General features: G+C 38.3%; 2 protein-coding genes across 9 annotated transcripts; one reads left to right on the top strand and one right to left on the bottom strand.

The window, feature by feature from the left end:
• Nucleotides 1–605: 605 nt before the first annotated feature.
• On the bottom strand, nucleotides 606–5,737 carry LOC103371768 (GTPase IMAP family member 8-like). Of its 7 annotated transcripts, XM_008301214.1 has the most exons (8): nucleotides 5,654–5,737; nucleotides 4,157–4,700; nucleotides 3,380–3,547; nucleotides 2,878–2,915; nucleotides 2,336–2,356; nucleotides 2,051–2,079; nucleotides 1,910–1,938; nucleotides 606–1,789 (listed from the first exon to the last, which is right to left on the bottom strand). In XM_008301214.1, exons 3-8 carry the CDS (start codon nucleotides 3,426–3,428, stop codon nucleotides 1,149–1,151), a joined length of 807 nt encoding a protein of 268 aa, XP_008299436.1. In that variant the 5' UTR covers nucleotides 3,429–3,547; nucleotides 4,157–4,700; nucleotides 5,654–5,737; the 3' UTR covers nucleotides 606–1,148. The 7 variants fall into 7 exon arrangements, 6 of the variants coding, with proteins under 6 accessions (XP_008299436.1, XP_008299432.1, XP_008299435.1 ...); XR_520957.1 differs by having other exon boundaries at nucleotides 1,910–2,079; XM_008301210.1 differs by lacking the exon at nucleotides 1,910–1,938 and having other exon boundaries at nucleotides 2,017–2,079.
• A 114-nt stretch (nucleotides 5,738–5,851) lies between these two features.
• LOC103371769 (GTPase IMAP family member 7-like) lies at nucleotides 5,852–16,008 on the top strand. 2 transcript variants are annotated; one of them, XR_520958.1, is made up of 3 exons: nucleotides 5,852–5,899; nucleotides 6,044–6,954; nucleotides 15,997–16,008. XR_520958.1 is itself a non-coding variant. In XM_008301217.1 (2 exons), the coding sequence occupies exons 1-2, from the start codon at nucleotides 5,872–5,874 to the stop codon at nucleotides 6,796–6,798; spliced, it is 783 nt and encodes a 260-aa protein (XP_008299439.1). In that variant the 5' UTR covers nucleotides 5,852–5,871; the 3' UTR covers nucleotides 6,799–7,273. The 2 variants fall into 2 exon arrangements, 1 of the variants encoding a protein (XP_008299439.1); XM_008301217.1 differs by lacking the exon at nucleotides 15,997–16,008 and having other exon boundaries at nucleotides 6,044–7,273.
• Nucleotides 16,009–16,553: the final 545 nt, after the last annotated feature.

Raw genomic sequence — 16,553 nt, 5'->3', positions numbered from 1 at the left:
TCGTATGCTGATGAACGCTGCTGTCTATGAAGGGGGTCCCCAGATAGTGGGTTTCCCAAAACTGGTGTGTACAAGTACTCACGTCTTCCTGTAAAACGGGGTCCTAGTGTGTCAGTATGCGACTGTGTGACTGAATGATTTAAATCATGTTTTATATGCTCAATACTATTTATTATCACACTCTGATGTGTCAGTGGCTAGAAACAACATTGATACTGATGCATTATTTCTCTGAACAGTATAAAATTACAGAATCTCACGTCTGAATTTTTAGGTCATGTAAACAACTATTTATAACTTAAACAATGAGGAATGCTTCATTAGCAAAATATGAGGATAGAAAGTAGAAGTTTTAATTGTTTTAAATACTGACATTGTTTTTTCTGTACGCAGTGTATTTTAGATGGGAGCAGGGACAGACCTTTACCACATTTTATTCCATATGCATTAACACAGCCAAAATGATAAAAAGGAAATGTATGAAAAACCTAAAAATGACCCCATGATTAAATGAGTCTCACAGTTTATGTCTTTAAACTTTAAAGGTTAGAACCTCACAAAATTTCTTTATTTTGTTTTAACTACAAAATCAAACAAGTCAACGATATATTTAAAACCACTGCTTTATAGAAATTATGTAAAAAGTGAAATAGGGTTTCATATTTATTGAAGTTATAAAAAGTAATGGAATGATGAATTATCACAGTTGATCAATACTTCACAGAGTGATGCATTAAGTTTAGTTTTATTATTCACTGCATTCCCTTTATCAGCTCAATGATTAATCTAGTTTTGATTGAGACATCAATCACAGAAAAAGCAGAAATTAAACAGCAAATTTATCATTTTTCTAAATTTCTACAGTAAACTAACAAAACCATTTGACATAACACAGCAGGACTGCTGCCCAGCTGTGTTTTGGACTTTTCTCAGAACACACAGTGATAAAACTAACATCCAATACAATTATGTATAAACATAAAATATACAAATATGTACAGCACATACAGGCAGATCTTGACACATACGACACCTTAACTGCAGGTTCACACAGCATCAACAGATCACACTTGTACTTCAAACATTGCACAGACTGGTACACGGAGGCTGGAAGCAGTTTGTTATTTGGATGTTCAGTCTGAATCAAGTTAACCCACACGGCAGCCTATGAGTGATTGTTTTTCTGTGAACTCTGGGAAGATTGTTTCATAATCTGGAATTTTTTTGAAGAGCTCCATGACTTGTTTTGGTTCCTTGGAGGTGTTTTTGAATACATGGCAGCGATTTCCACATTCATTCACAATGTGCCTGAGGTGAGAGCGTTCATCAATGAAACTCTGAACATTGCCTTTTGCATTCTCTCCATGTGTCAGCAGGACGATTGTGTTCTCCCTGATTCTGCAGTCAAGCTTCATCTCCAGCCTCTCTAACATTCCCTTCTCACCTTCTGTAAACCGGCCCATCTGTATCACCAGTAACACCACATAGTGCCCTGGCTGACAGAACTTCTTACATTCCTCTACTTGTGCCTGATCGTTTATTTCATCATTCAAGAAATCTGGGGTGTCGACCACTCCAACCCGCCTGCTGTAAAGACTACGTATCGTTTTGAACTGACACTTGGTGGTGATTGGTATGGAGCTCGGCCGGGATTCAAAAAGCTGCTTTGGTTTCAGATGGGGGTTCATAGCAGTCAGGATGGTGTTTCCAGATGCACTCTTTCCAGTCCCAGTCAGTCCCAGCAGAACAATGTTGAATGTATCTCCTGACCTTAAACCATTGCTCTCACCTGAAAGAACCAGTTGGTATAAATTTCCAGTTATTTCATCAACAGTTACCAACAGTTTCTGTGGGTGGGATCAGCTTTGAAAGGAATCATGAAACTCTTAGATATATTACTTTACTTTACCTCTGAATTTCTTAATTAGCAAAGGGATACTGCAAAATAAAAATAACCAGAGTTTCTATCTTTTTAGAATTGGTTATATGTGTTGTGTTTTATCTCCTAAAACATACCAATGGTTTGTTCTGGTTCTGTTTCTGTACGTACATTGCTGGTACTTTGCAAGTTTGCTGGACCTGAGGAGAAGTGTAACAGGCACATATTTTACAACAAAAACACACATCTGTGCATTACAGAGGACAAACATTGAAGTATGTAGAACTTTTAAAGCAAAATTTTTTTGAGAGAGAATGTATTTTTAAGCAACAATGTCTGGCAGTCTAAGTTAAGCCTAAATATGAGGAGTTACTGTCATTGTGCATCATGAATAACACAATAGTGACGTTCTACAAAACAAGTACAAAATAATGAAAAGTTTTAGGTGTTACTCACGTGATGAAGCAGCGTGGGGACCTGCAGGATTGAAATGTAAATGACACAGGTATCAGCAAATATAACTAAAACATGAGTTATTGTTCATAAAAACAACAACAATGATCCAATACTTGTGACATTTTATGTCACAGTTATCCAAAGAAGTCCAGTTAACTTCTACTAAAGTATTTACAATTCCTGTGACTTGGATGACTGTGAACCTACACAAACATGTCTCTTCTCCACTATCTTAACTTCAGACCTTTCAGTCAGTCAATTAAAAATCCTTTGGATTGTAGCAGAAAAGCTTCTACCTCTAACTGAATATAGTTTGTTAGTTAAATTGAATTTCATTAGAAATTGTCATAACTCAAAACGACTGATGCAAACTGTTGTGTTAAATTTGTTTGTTGACCCCAAACATTCGGTGGATTAAATTAGTGCCAATGTGTATTTTTTTTAAATGTAGTTATTTTTTATGTATTTATTATTCTAATTGCTAATGATAGTATTCATAATACTACCTACTGTTCCAACATATGTGTAGAGCATAGACTCACCTGATCTCTCATGGTTACACGGAGGAGGGTCTGCGTCTCTGAAACAATAATCATAATATAGATTACAACAAACTTATACCTAACATAATATCACATATGCATCTGTTGACAGTGTAAATCCTGCCCTCTTTTGGAGCTAGCTTGTGTTTTCAGTGGATTTTCTCAGCAAAAGGAAGTTTCTGGAAAGATAAATCATGGTACTGCTTTATTTTGCAGGAAAAGAAACTGGTATCTACTGCTGTATTGATTATTGACTCTATGGTTATTAGAACAACACAACACCTGAGGGGCACCGCTATAGCTCACCTGGTTGGGCTGGCATCCCAAGTACAGGGCTACAGTCCTGATGTAGTGGTTATGAGTTCAAATCCCGCTCATGACCCTTTCCCACATGTCCTGCCCCCATTCTTCTCCCCCACCTTCCTGTCTCTCTCTCACTGCTCTATCAAATAAATGCACAAAGGCCAAAAAAATAACTTGAAAAAAAAGAAAAAAACAACACCTGAAAGAGAGCATCCCGTGGCTCGGTGGGTTGCGTGGTCCACCCCCATACAGGGGCTGAAAGTCCCTGACGCAGCGGCCACAGTTTGAGTCCGGCCAGTGGTTCATTTGCTGCATGTCCTCCCTCGACTCTTCTCCCCACGTTTCCTGTCTCCCTCTCCACTGTCCACTATAATAAAGGCAAAAATAAATAAATAAAATTATTTAAACAAAAAAAACAAAAAAAAAATACACCTGAAATGTTCATCCTCTCATGACACAGACAATTGCAATATGCAATGATGGAGACAAACCTATGACTGGATTTAACTAATTTATCTATGTAAGGAAAGAACAGGATGTGGTTTATTAATATCAACAAATAAAACCTCTTCATAAATTTGCCCATGTTGCTCTGGAAGTATGTGTTGGAGAAAATACCCGTTCAGTCTGAATCACTGAGGTTTTGGAGGAGCGCTTGTGGTCAAGTTATGCATCTTGTGAACTATTTAATATGGAGACCTAACAGATCTGATGAACTCAGAGACATTTGCTCTTTTCTGCAAAAATAGATCACATTATAACAAACCGCTCAATTAGTCTGCCATTGTTGTTGTTCCTCTGGGTATCAGTGACCATCAACCCATAAGTTGTGTCAGAAACACTAGAAGAACTGCATCCTTTCCTGACACAACTCCACAGAAACCCACCGTTAGAAAATACTCAGAGGAACACAAGCTTCATAACATGAGACTTACTGTCCACATCAATTACACATAACAAATGTTGATGTCTTTACCTTGTCCATTTCAAATCGTTTTTCCTTCTTTTCACGACTTCTTCACTGTAGTCTCTGTAGTGATACTGGAATACCGGACGGGTTTTGCACCACTTCATACAGTCGTGGACCAGATGTTCACTGAGGGTTCCCAGCTCGATATTGAACGTTTCCTTCAGCTGATCGAGTGACGTGTTGCTCATATACTTATCAAACATGACAACTAAGTGTTCTGTGATAGTTTGTCCAAAGATATCTTGAAATTTCCTAATTTGAGAACCAATTTTTTCCACCTGAACATTTTCTGAATCTATTGCCAGTATGAACAGATGAAGGCCAGAATAACAATGTGCTAGTAAGTCAATCACCTGCTGGTCTGGATATGGACAGTCCTCATCACAGAAATCACGAGTACTGATGATTCTGAATGAGCGACTCTTTAAAACAACAAAGTCATTTAATGTTTTGACAGAACCATTATCATTACTGAGGATGAGATGTTTCATCTTGTTGTTAAACGCGGGGTTCTTCCAAAGCAGAGCGATGGTGAATTTCTCAGGATTTTCTGTTGAAACAACAATGTTATATAACTCTTAGTATTCTATAAAATGTGGTTGCAATGTCACCTGCCACTGATCACCTTTTGTTTTTTAATTCTAATGCACAGGTCTCAGTCTAGTTTATAGATAGAGAACCATGAACACATGTCCACTCTGGATCCTCTGCCTTGTCTGCTTCAGGAAAACAGTCAGAGAAACAATATTTTACAATCTTTTCTGATAAGACTGAACTGTTTGTGGATTATTTCTAGATATTTAAGTGCAGTAAACCATGTCTTTATGTTCCTGAAGGGAATTAATGTTTTAATTTGTAGATTCTGTGACAAGTGGTTCTTGTGAAAACCAAAAAAAAAAAAAAGACTTCCTGATTGTATAATAAAGACAAAAATATAATATTCATACGACATAATAATTAGAAGTTAGAAAGCAGAGGAGAAGCTAATTTCTTCATCAAACAGATAAAGTCATAATAAAAGAATATAAACTCTTTTACCTGTTTTGGCTTAACCAAATTACTGGAATAAGCAGTTAATTGATTTAACATTATGGAGAATTTATACACATTTACCAAGATTAGGTGTTGAGTTAATCAAGAACACAGAGTAACAAACACATTAATGTAGTTCTATGTCACAATATAACTAAACAACACAATTAGAATACATTTTAACATGAAACACTTGAACACTCAAAAAAGAAGTTCCTCCTAAATGTTAATATTATGGTTGAATAACAAAACTAATGTTGTGACTAATCTGTTTCTGACTAACTTCTCCTGGAGTCCTGAACCCAAGGCTAAGAAAGTCCCAACACAAGATTTCAAGAAGAATTTTAATCTGTGATTTTTCAATATTAAACACAGTCTGTCATCTTTACAGAATGTTTAGTGCTGTAGTAGATCATAGATGTAGCAGGCCTTGGTAAGGAGGAAAAAACTCAGTAAATCAGAGTCACTTACGTGAAGGTTTGGTAGAACTCATCTTGTCAGCTGCCTAAAGACCAACAAACAGTGTGCAGGTGTCACAAGAGTCTCTGAATCAGCTTTGATCAGACGGACTCTGACTGAAATACTCTGAGAGATTGGATCCACCCTGTGGGTGGAGCGCTGAAAACTGCTTCATGCCACAACAGTGGAGAGCTGTGCTTCTGTTCATTCTCCAGAAATCAAGAGCAGAGATGGGAAACAAATCCTCAATCCCCGATGGTGAGGCAGGATCTTTTATGTAGACTCTCAGTTCTCTTTATACTGCAGTCAGCATTCAGTAACTATCACACCTGACTTTATGATTGATTTTATTTCCATCCAAGAACTTCATCAGGTCTAAACAGAGTTTGTGTCTTTCTGCAGGTCGTCCTCTGAGGATTGTGATGATTGGGAAAACTGGTGTTGGGAAGAGTGCCAGTGGTAACACCATCTTGGGAAGAAATCAAGAAATTTTTAAGTCCCTTGAGAGTGCAGAGTCGGTGACGGAGACCTGCAAGATAGAAAGAGTTGAATGTTCCAGAAAGATCGATGTGGTCGACACGCCTGGAATTCTGGATACGTCTAAAAGTGCAGAACACATAAAGAAAGAGATCGCAAAATGCATCTACATGTCCTCTCCAGGCCCTCACGTCTTTCTGCTGGTCGTTCAGATCGGCAGGTTCACCACAGAAGAACAAAACTGTGTGCAGGCCCTGGAGAAGATGTTTGGACCGAAGGCATCGAACTACATGATCGTCTTGTTCACTCATGGTGACAAGCTGAGTCAGCAGGGCACAACCATACATGACTATCTGCTAACCGGCCATGTGAAACTCAGAGAGCTGCTGGACAGGTGCGGCAACAGGTTTCATGTCTTCAACAACAAGAACAAGAACAGAACTCAAGTGGTGGAGCTGATCCAGAAGATTGATGAGATGGTGGCAGTAAATGGAGGATCGTTATACAGCAATGGAAGGTTTGAAGAGGCCAAGAGGATTCTGCAACAGAGTGAAGACAGAAATACAGCAGAGCTACTGCATCACAACTTACCCTTCATGACTAAGCTACTGGCAAGAGTAATCGTGTTTGTATCCATATTGGTTGCTGTGTCATTGGATGACGAGGACAAGAACTCATGATCCTTCATTTCACTCTATGATGTGGCCTCAGTCTGATGTAAACAATCCTAATCTCTTTAGTACAGTCACAGTGGGTTTGGACACAAACATCATTATCACTTGTCAATCAATAAGATATGTATTATGATCATTATTCAATCATTTATGTTGTATAACGTTTACACACATAATAAGTTTGATATTTTGCAAGATAAAGAGTTAAAGCGTTAAAGATTCTATTGTTGTAATTGTTTTTTTTTTGTTTTGTTTTTTTTTCTTTACTTTTGGTGTCAATGCTTAATAGCATATTAAATTATCACGGAATGAAGAACAGGGTGTGTGTGGATGCCACCCTGAATCTTCAAAAACTTTCAAACTTATTTTTAAACACAGACACAACCAAAATTGTCAGAAATTGTTGTTTTTTGGAGTCCGTATGTGTCGGAAATGTTCTTTTTTCTCCTTTAATAAAGTTGAGGCATGTTTGGTGACTTAAGGTCTGAGGCTTGTCTTTTTTTTCACACAGGCCATGTAATAATCATGCACACAATTTATTACACTTTAATACTATTTAAAAGTGTTTTGGTTTTGTGTGTTTGTGTTGCAAACATGGAGGTGTTTTCATGTTTGCACCATCAAGACATACATCTTTGCACAAGGCAGCGTTATTATTTAGCGCTAGACCCAGTCAGGGCTGCAAGGTGGCGCAGTTGGTAGCACTGTTGCCTCGCAGCAAGAAGGTTGCCGGTTCGCGTCCCGGTGGGGGCACTGGAATCTTTCTGCGTGGAGTTTTCTCCCCGTGCAGCGTGGGTTCTCTCCGGGTTCTCCGGCTTCCTCCCACACATCCAAAAACATGTTGAGGTTAATTGGTGATTCTAAATTGTCCGTAGGTGTGAATGTGAGTGTGCTTGGTTGTCTGTCTCTAAGTGTGGCCCTGTGATAGACTGGTGACCTGTCCAGGGTGTCCCCTGCCTTCGCCCTAAGTCGGCTGGGATAGGCTCCAGCCCCCCCGCGACCCTAATGAGGATTAAGCGGTGTATAGAAAATGGATGGATGGAATAGACCCAGTCATCATTTGGCCTTAAAAATCAGATCTTGTGAACAATTTGCAGACATATCTGCCATCAAATCCCCAAACAGCAACATCGCAACTGATCCCAAACAGATCAATGGCTCTTTCCATACATTTTATGCTAAGCTGTATCAGTCAGAAATACAGTTTGATAAAAATAAATGCAGCAATTTTCTCGAACAACTTAATTTACCACAGCTGGGGCCAGCCAATTCCATCAACCTTGATGCTCCCATATCTTTGGAGGAACTGAAAGAGGTAGCACTTTTTATGTAAAAAAATAAATCACTGGGGTTGGATGGGATACCCCCTGAATTATACTTAGCTTTCTGGGATATTCTTGGTCCCTTACTCTGGGATATGATAACAACCTCAGTTTAAGAAGGCACCTTCTCTAGGGATGTGAACATTGCTCTAATTTCCCTATTGCTGAAAAAAGACAAAGATTCGTTAGACTGTGCTAGTTATACACCTCTAAGTCTGTTAAACACATATCTTAAGATTTTTGCTGAAGTGCTTGCCCATCGCATTCAGAATTTTATGCCAGAATTAGTTAACTGTGATCAGACTGGGTTCATTAAATCAAGATTAGCTACTGATAACGTTAGGCGCCTTCTTCATGTTTTTGATGCAGCTGCAGATAAAAATACCCTTATAGCTGTACTTTCCCTTGACGCAATGAAAGCTTTCGATAGACTTGAATGGTCATTTTTGTGGTCTGTTATGGAGAGGATGGCTTTCGGTGATGGCTTCATACATATGGTTAAAGTTTTATATTCTAACCCTTCTGCCCTGGTGCTCACTGGGCAATTATCCTATTCTCTTTTTCCTGTTACCAGATCCTCATGCCAAGGTTGCCCGCTAAGGCCAGCACTTTTTGCACTTTCACTTGAACCCCTGGCTCAAATGATCCGACTATCCGATACTGTACAGTCCATTTCTATCTGTACCACGCAACACCAGGTGGCACTATACGCTGATGATATTTTGGTTTTTCTAGAAAATCGAGTCCAAAGTCTCCTGAGGCTGTTATCTTCTTGTGAGGATTCTGGGCACTTATCTGGATTTAGGATTAACTGGACAAAGTAGGCCATTCGACCATTAAGTGATCCGGCCAAAAAGTTGCAATATCCAACAGACATCCCCGTAGTTCAGAACTTCAAGTACCTTGGTGTACAAATCTTTCCATCTCTGACTCACATTGCAATTTTTCAGATGCTTTGAGCAGAGTCAAGTCAGACCTGGACAGGTAGGTAAATCTCCCCAACTCTCTTCAAGCCCGTGTTTCTATAATTAAAATAAATATTTTACCCAGAATCAGTTTTACTCACTCCATGATCCCCCTTCCACTACCTGTTAACTACTGAAATAAAATTCACTCCTACCTTTCACAGTTTATCTGGAAATCAAAACGCCCGAAGTTGTCCACGCTTCAAAGAGACAAAGGGGACGGTGGGTTGGCGTTACCCAATTTTAAGTTTTATTTTTGGGCCTTTACCCTCTGGCTACTTATGGTATGGTATAACCCCAATGCTTCAGTTTCTTGGTATAACTTGGAGAGAAATTTGGCACAACCATGGAATATTCTCTTTGCGAATATATCACGAAAGCAATGTCAGCTTCGCTTTGGTCCAATTATTTCACACCTCATCCAAACCTGGAGAGCAATGAAATCCCAGTGTAAAATTTCTTGCAAGTGGCACAGATGGTCGCCTTTGTTTAATAATCATAATCTGTTGACTGGGGGCAGGCCCATGTCATCCTCTCAGTGGAGTGATTCTAACATCAAGTACTTAGCTGATGTTTTTGATGACATGGGTCTGCGTTCCTTTCAAGACATCAAAGGTGCTTTCAACCTGCCAGGTTCATCCTTCTTCTTTTACCTGCAAATAAGGTCAGCTCTCAAAGCATATGGTGTTCCATGGCAGCAACCTCTGCCCATTCATCCGATTCATAAATTATTTACCACATTAGGTAAATCCAGGGGTCTGGTCTCCACCCTGTATAAATGCTGTCTTGAGGCTTCTTATCAAGCTCTACCGATGGAAAGTGTATGGAGACGTGACTGTCCAGATCTGAGCCCTGATTTTAATTGGAAAGATGTCTGGGCAAACAGAAAAGAGGCCTCTCACAATCCCGGTCACCAACAGATTAATTTTAATTTTGTTCACAGAACATATTTAACACCACGTAAACTGTACTGTATGAAAATGATAGGTGATCCCTTGTGCACACTATGTCCTTTGAAGTGTCCTGGCACTTATCTTCATATGATGTGGGACTCCCCACCAGTTTCAAACTTTTGGTCTACAGTGGCTCCCACTCTCTCTGTTTTGCGCTCCGTGACTATTCCAGTGATCATGTCTGTACTACTGTTGAGAGATTTGTCAAAGCTTAACATCAATAAGTCACAAAAGCGCATTGTATTGGCTGGTCTAACAGCTGCTAAAAAGATGATTGCAGTAAGATGGAAGCCCCCTCACTCCCTTATCAAAAGACACTGGGTTCTATCATTTTTGGATGTTATCTATCTTGAATTATCAACTGCTCGAATAAATGGAGCCTCAGAAACTGTTCTGCATAGCTGGAGAACTGCAGCAGACTCACTGAAAGAACCTTTGATTTGATAATCCTTTGTCAATTATAATGTCAACAATTATACAACAATTTGTATAAGGGAAGGCGACTGATATTTGTACATGTACTTGTATTGGGCAGAATCTTTAATGAGCTTTACATATCTAATGTTCTGATGTTGGTCTACATAAGGTCCAGGTGGCACCCTGTCCCCCCCCCCCTTTGTGTTTTTTTGTTTTATGTTGTACACATATGTATGCATATGCATATGTGTGTGTATGTACAGTATATGGGTGTGTATATGCAAATATGTGTATATATACTTTCTGGGGGGATAGGGGAGGGTTCGAATGCTATTGTTATATTGTTATGTACTGTTTTTTGTTTTTTTTTGTATTTGTCCTTATACTTTTCATTACGTTAATGTTTGGATGATTTGTCTTGTAAAAGGAAAACAAATAAAATTTTGATCACAAAAAAAAACAAGTCATACATCTTTTACTGACCAGTTAAAGCATATAGGATGAGATGAAGCACTGATCAGCTGTGAATGTGATGTGATTCTGGTCTCTGTAATTATCCACATTCTTGTTTAGTTGTAAATTTTATTACTTTACAATCATGATACTTTTCTCGTAATTGGTAAAACCATTTAATTTTATAAACATCTTTAATCAAAGATTACATCAACTAAGGCAATACCCACAATCTGAGCCTTTATATAAACTTCATATTTATCATTTTCACCTTCATAAACTGGAAAAATCATGAAAAATCCTGCATGGACGCCTGTTATTTACATGCAATTCTGTGAGAAAAAAATTAAATCTAAAGGACTTTTCTGGGGTTTGGCTGGTCGACTATGAGCTGTTGTGTTTAAACTTGATTTGTTTCTTTTCATGCTGCTGATGAGTAAACACACAAAATGACTGCCAGTGTTGTTTCAGACATATGTTTATATTTGAAATTGAAATCAGATGTTATTTAGTGTTTGCAGGGCAGCATTTTAATCCATGGAAGCCATTACAGAAGAGCCAGCTGGGTGGATGAGGCAGCAGATTGAACAGAGACTTGTTACAGCTCCTGAGACCCCAAGACAGCTGCATGAAGCACATCTGTCACTGTGGGGAAGGAAAGCTGGACAGGGTTGGACCAGGATTTCTTCACTGGAGAAGTAGATGAGTGGGTCTGGAGCAGTGCAGCTTGTTCCTGAGTGGAAAAACTCTGAAAGTAGAGTTAAGTTTAGGGGTCAGGAGGTCAGACTGTGGTTGTACCAGAAAGTCTTTCATCTGATAATTCAACAAAGGTCGACGATTGTTTGTTGTTTGATGATGACAATCTGCAGAGAAACATTTATTATCTTGATCATTTTCATAACACGAGACACGGATACAACCTGTTTCCTGTCGACCCACTTCCAGCAGATGTTTTTCTCCCTTTGAAATTTGAGGCTGTTTGAAGAACAACATCTGAGGAAGTATTAAAGATAAAAACCTGAAACTTTGTCTGTTATTTCTCATCATGTCATTGATTCAGAATCTGTAATATTGGACAGTATGCGGGAGTTGAAATCTTGGGGGGGAAAAAAATAAAAAAAAATAAAAGAAGAAGCTTCATGAAAAGTACCATCTTTGAGCTCTATAATGAATTATGCAGAACTTTTTTTTTTTTCTTCATTTTTGTGACCAAGTATTTCATATTGAAAGTGTTATATTTTCACGTACATTTGATACAGGATCATTCACAGAGTGAATCCTGTCTATAAATGATCCTTCCATTGTCTAGAACTTGTTCTGATCAACCACCATCACACATGCTGGTATGAGCCTGAAAGTTTACCCAGAATGCACTTTGTAAAGTTTTCTCTGGTGAATGATCAGAAAGCAGATCCAGTGTTCAGACTGTGACAGCTGGATGGATGTAGAACTGACCTGGTGTCAGTTTCTACCAGAACTCAGATGTGTTCTTCCTCCTAAATGTCATGTGTCTATCTGCTGTACTGATGAAGCTCTAAAGATCAGAAATGATGGAAAAAGTAACTCAAATTAAAAACGACGATTGTGGACCCACTTTCATTGTTATGAAAATGTACTGGTATATTGTCAGTACAAATTGCCTGTACATAAGCATGTGAACATGACATTTATTTGTAGGAACTAGTTCTGCATCTTACCACATGTGCCAACGTCTGTCTAAGCAGAACTGCATGTAGCAGATGTCTCACCACAAACATCCTGTTGTGGAACATGTTCCGAGAACTCTTGTGTGATTACAAACTGATAATTGTGTCCCTCCATAAACTCGGGCTACGCCTGAGTGCCTTCTCACATACATTATGCATTCATTGTATTGGTGTGTGCTTCCTTGCTGCAAGTTATAAAGAAAACATCCTTAGACAAGAGAGAGTCTTCAGAGTGTTTACTGAGAATTTCTGTAACATTCATGGACTTCAAGGGCCTGAAACTCTGAAATGATCCACAGCATGAACATAAAACTTTGCCTCAATAAAAAGTTATTGTACATAAAAAAAACCCCCATCTGATTCTGAGGAGGTCAAGGTGGATGTCTTGTTGATTTTTCATGGAATGACAAATATCTGGGTTTTTGTCTAGCTTCTGTCTCTCCACCGTAATCCCTCTGTCTGTAAGCCCTATGAGGCTGCAAGGTGGTGCAGGTGGTTAGCACTGTTGCCTCACAGCTAGTAGGTCGCCGGTTAGCGTCCTGGTGAGGACACCCGGGATCTTTCTGCGTGGAGTCTCCATGTTCTCCCCGTGCAGCGTGGGTTCTCTCCGGGTTCTCCGGCTTCCTCCCACACAGTCCAAAAACATGTTGAGGTTAATTGGTGATTCTAAATTGTCCGTAGGTGTGAATGTGAGTGTGCTTGGTTGTCTGTCTCTAAGTGTAGCCCTGTGACAGACTGGTGACCTGTCTCCAGGTGAACCTGCCTTCACCCTGAGTCAGCTGGGATAGACTCCAGCCCCACATGACCCTAGTGAGGATTAAGCGGTGTATAGACAATGGATGGATGGATGGATGGATGGGTGGGTGGGTGGATAGTAATAATGTTTTAAATAGTCAAGTATCACACTCACAGGTAAGGATGATGCTTAAACAGCCCAAATGGCTGCTTCTCCCAGTGGTAGTCATGCTGCTGCTGCTTCCCTTCACGATTTTACTGCTAATGCTAACTCAGCCCCCTTTCAGGTTATTCATGAGCCATTTGTACCAGTTCCGGAGTGCTATGCAGGTGATTTAGGTATGTGTCAGGCATTTCTTACGCAAGTCTCTCTAGTATTTCATTTACAGCCACTCTCATACGCCTGTACATAAGCGTGTGAACATGACATTTATTTGTAGGAAGTAGTTCTGCATCTTACCACATGTGCCAACGTCTCTCTCATCATACCTGCATGTAGCAGATGTCTCACCACAAACATCCTGTTGTGGAACAAGTTCTGAGAACTCGTGTGTGACTGACAATAATAATAACTGCTAACTGTGTCCCTACATAAACTCGGGCTACGCCTGAGTGCCTTCTCACATACGTTAAGCATTCATTGTATTGGTGTGTACTTCCTTGCTGTAAGTAATAAAGAAAACATCCTTAGACAAGATAGAGCCTTCAGAGTGTTTGTTGAGAATTTCTGTAACATTCATGGACTTCAAGGGCCTGAAACTCTGAAATGATCCACAGTATGAACATAAAACTTTACCTCATTGAACATATTAAAGTTATTGTACATAAAGTCTGATTGTGAGGAGGTCAGGGTGGATGTCCTGTTGTCTCATAGAATGACAAATATGTGGTTTTTTGTCTAGTTTCTGTCTCTCCACCACAATCCCTCTGTCTGTAAGTCCTGGTCTCTTGCTGAGCTCATTTAACATTCAGCTCAATTATTTGTAGTCTTTGTCTTTGTATTCTGCCCGACTTGTCTCTGTTTAGTTTCAGTTCCATTTCTTGTGGTTAGTCCTCCTGGGCAAGCTTTATTTTAGTATTTTATTACTTCCTGTTATTCTGTTTCCATCATTGTTAGTGTCTTAATAAAACATATTATTGTTTGTGTAATGCTGGTCTGTTTGTGAGCCTCTGAACCTGATTCATAACTGGAATGTGGCTGCACCATTAAAGTGTTCTTCACTGAGTTTTGCTTTGTCTCCTTTTTGTTTTTCTTCTTTTTCTTTTCTATTAAACCTCAAACTGCACAGATGAAAATGAACTTTAAGTAGCCCGATATCACAAATTTATCTCAAGGTGTTTAAAATTCCATAAATGCCATCAGGAAATAAATCTGAAAAACTAAATCAAAAACTGTCAAAATTGTGAAATTAACAGCAAAGTTCTGTAAAATACTGACATTCTAGCTGATTTAATTACAGTGAAACTGTAATTTTATGGTCACACATTATTAAAGAACTAATTATTTGTAAAAACTAAAAATAGAGCTTTTTCATGTTCACATTATTTACAGTTTTGGCCTTTTTTTCTGTTTGTTTGTTTTGTTCTTTTTTTTTTAGAGTTGACATGTAAACAAATACTTTTTTTCAGTAGATATTGTCACAAAACTGTGAGAATCTGTATGAANATATTATTGTTTGTGTAATGCTGGTTTGTTTGTGAGCCTCTGAACCTGATTCATAACTGGAATGTGGATGCAGTATTAAAGTGTTCTTCACTGGAATTTTGTTTTGTCTCCTTTTTGTTTTTCTTCTATAAATTAATGTTCAACCTCAAACTGCACAGATGAAAATGAATTTTAATTCGCCCATTGTCACAAATTTACCTCGAGGTGTTTGAAATTCCATAAATACCATCAGGAAATAAATTTGAAAAACTAAATCAAAAACTTTCAAAATTGTGAAATTAACAGCAAAGTTCTGTAAAATACTGACATTCTAGCTGATTTAATTACACTGAAACTGGAATTTTATGGTCACACATTATTAAAGAACTAATTATTTGTAATAACTAAAAATAGAGCTTTTTCATGTTCACATTATTTACAGTTTTGGCCTTTTTTTCTGTTTGTTTGTTTTGTTCTTTTTTTTAGAGTTGACATGTAAACAAATACTTTTTTTCAGTAGATATTGTCACAAAACTGTGAGAATCTGTATGAATAACAGTAAATTGTTCTAAAATTATCGTTTAAAACTTTATTCTGTTCATATAAACCACTTCTACATTTTAGGGAATCAACTCATTATCTATCCTAACCTTTTTATGTCAGTAATAAAATGTAAAATATGTAATTTTGAGGCATGTTATTTGTCTTTTAGGTCTCACTGATATAGTCTCACAAAATTGTAATTTAACTGCACACTGTAAAAGTCAACAACATGTTTTTAAAGATCTCTGCAGAACATTTGTTTTCAAATTAAGTGAGAATTATGAAGTTGTGTTTGATGTCATCTGACATGTGATGGAGGCAAAGTTAAAGTGTACAAAATGGAAAAAAACGTTCTCAGGTGAAGTCGGACTGAAGGACAGTCACACAACTGGAGGCTCTGAGCACCACGTTACCTGGAAACCAAGACAAAGGCGACACCTGGTGGACAACAGATGTAACATACAGGTCCATCCACACTCAACAGGGAAATGCTGCTACTTCTAAATCCACGAGAAACCCACTAACACATCAGTTTTGAAAATTCTTAGTGATATTTAGAGACCCATTCTGAAACACCAGAACTCTAATTGGATCAGACAATCTACAAATATTTAAGTTTTTGTGCTACAACTTGTCAAATCTGCTCAGTCAGTTATGAAAGTTAGTCAAAATGACTTTACATTAACTTGTGTGGCCAAGAATTTCATATTAAACTGTTCTACATGTTTAGTTTTGTATTATTTGGACCTGCAGCCACATGTGGTTCAGAAAACACCACTAATTGACTTATTTTTTTAATACGAGCTCATAGATGGAACTTTTAATGACACTTTCATTTTGTTTATATGTCGATGCACCTATAACCAGACATTATTTGATCTACTTGTCCAATATGACGTGATGTGAAATAACAGTGAAAATTTCAGGTTTTTATCTTTAATAGTTCCTCAGATGTTGTTCTTTAAACAGCCTCAAATTTGCCGTGGACAATTTTTACTATTTTCTTTTGTTGGAAAGTATTC

This window comes from Stegastes partitus, unplaced genomic scaffold, assembly GCF_000690725.1.
Source record: "Stegastes partitus isolate 25-593 unplaced genomic scaffold, Stegastes_partitus-1.0.2 Scaffold1643, whole genome shotgun sequence".
In the NCBI taxonomy this organism is placed as follows: Eukaryota; Metazoa; Chordata; class Actinopteri; family Pomacentridae; genus Stegastes; species Stegastes partitus.
The sequence above is the reverse complement of the archived record's forward strand: the minus strand, read 5'-3'. Positions and strand labels throughout refer to the sequence as shown.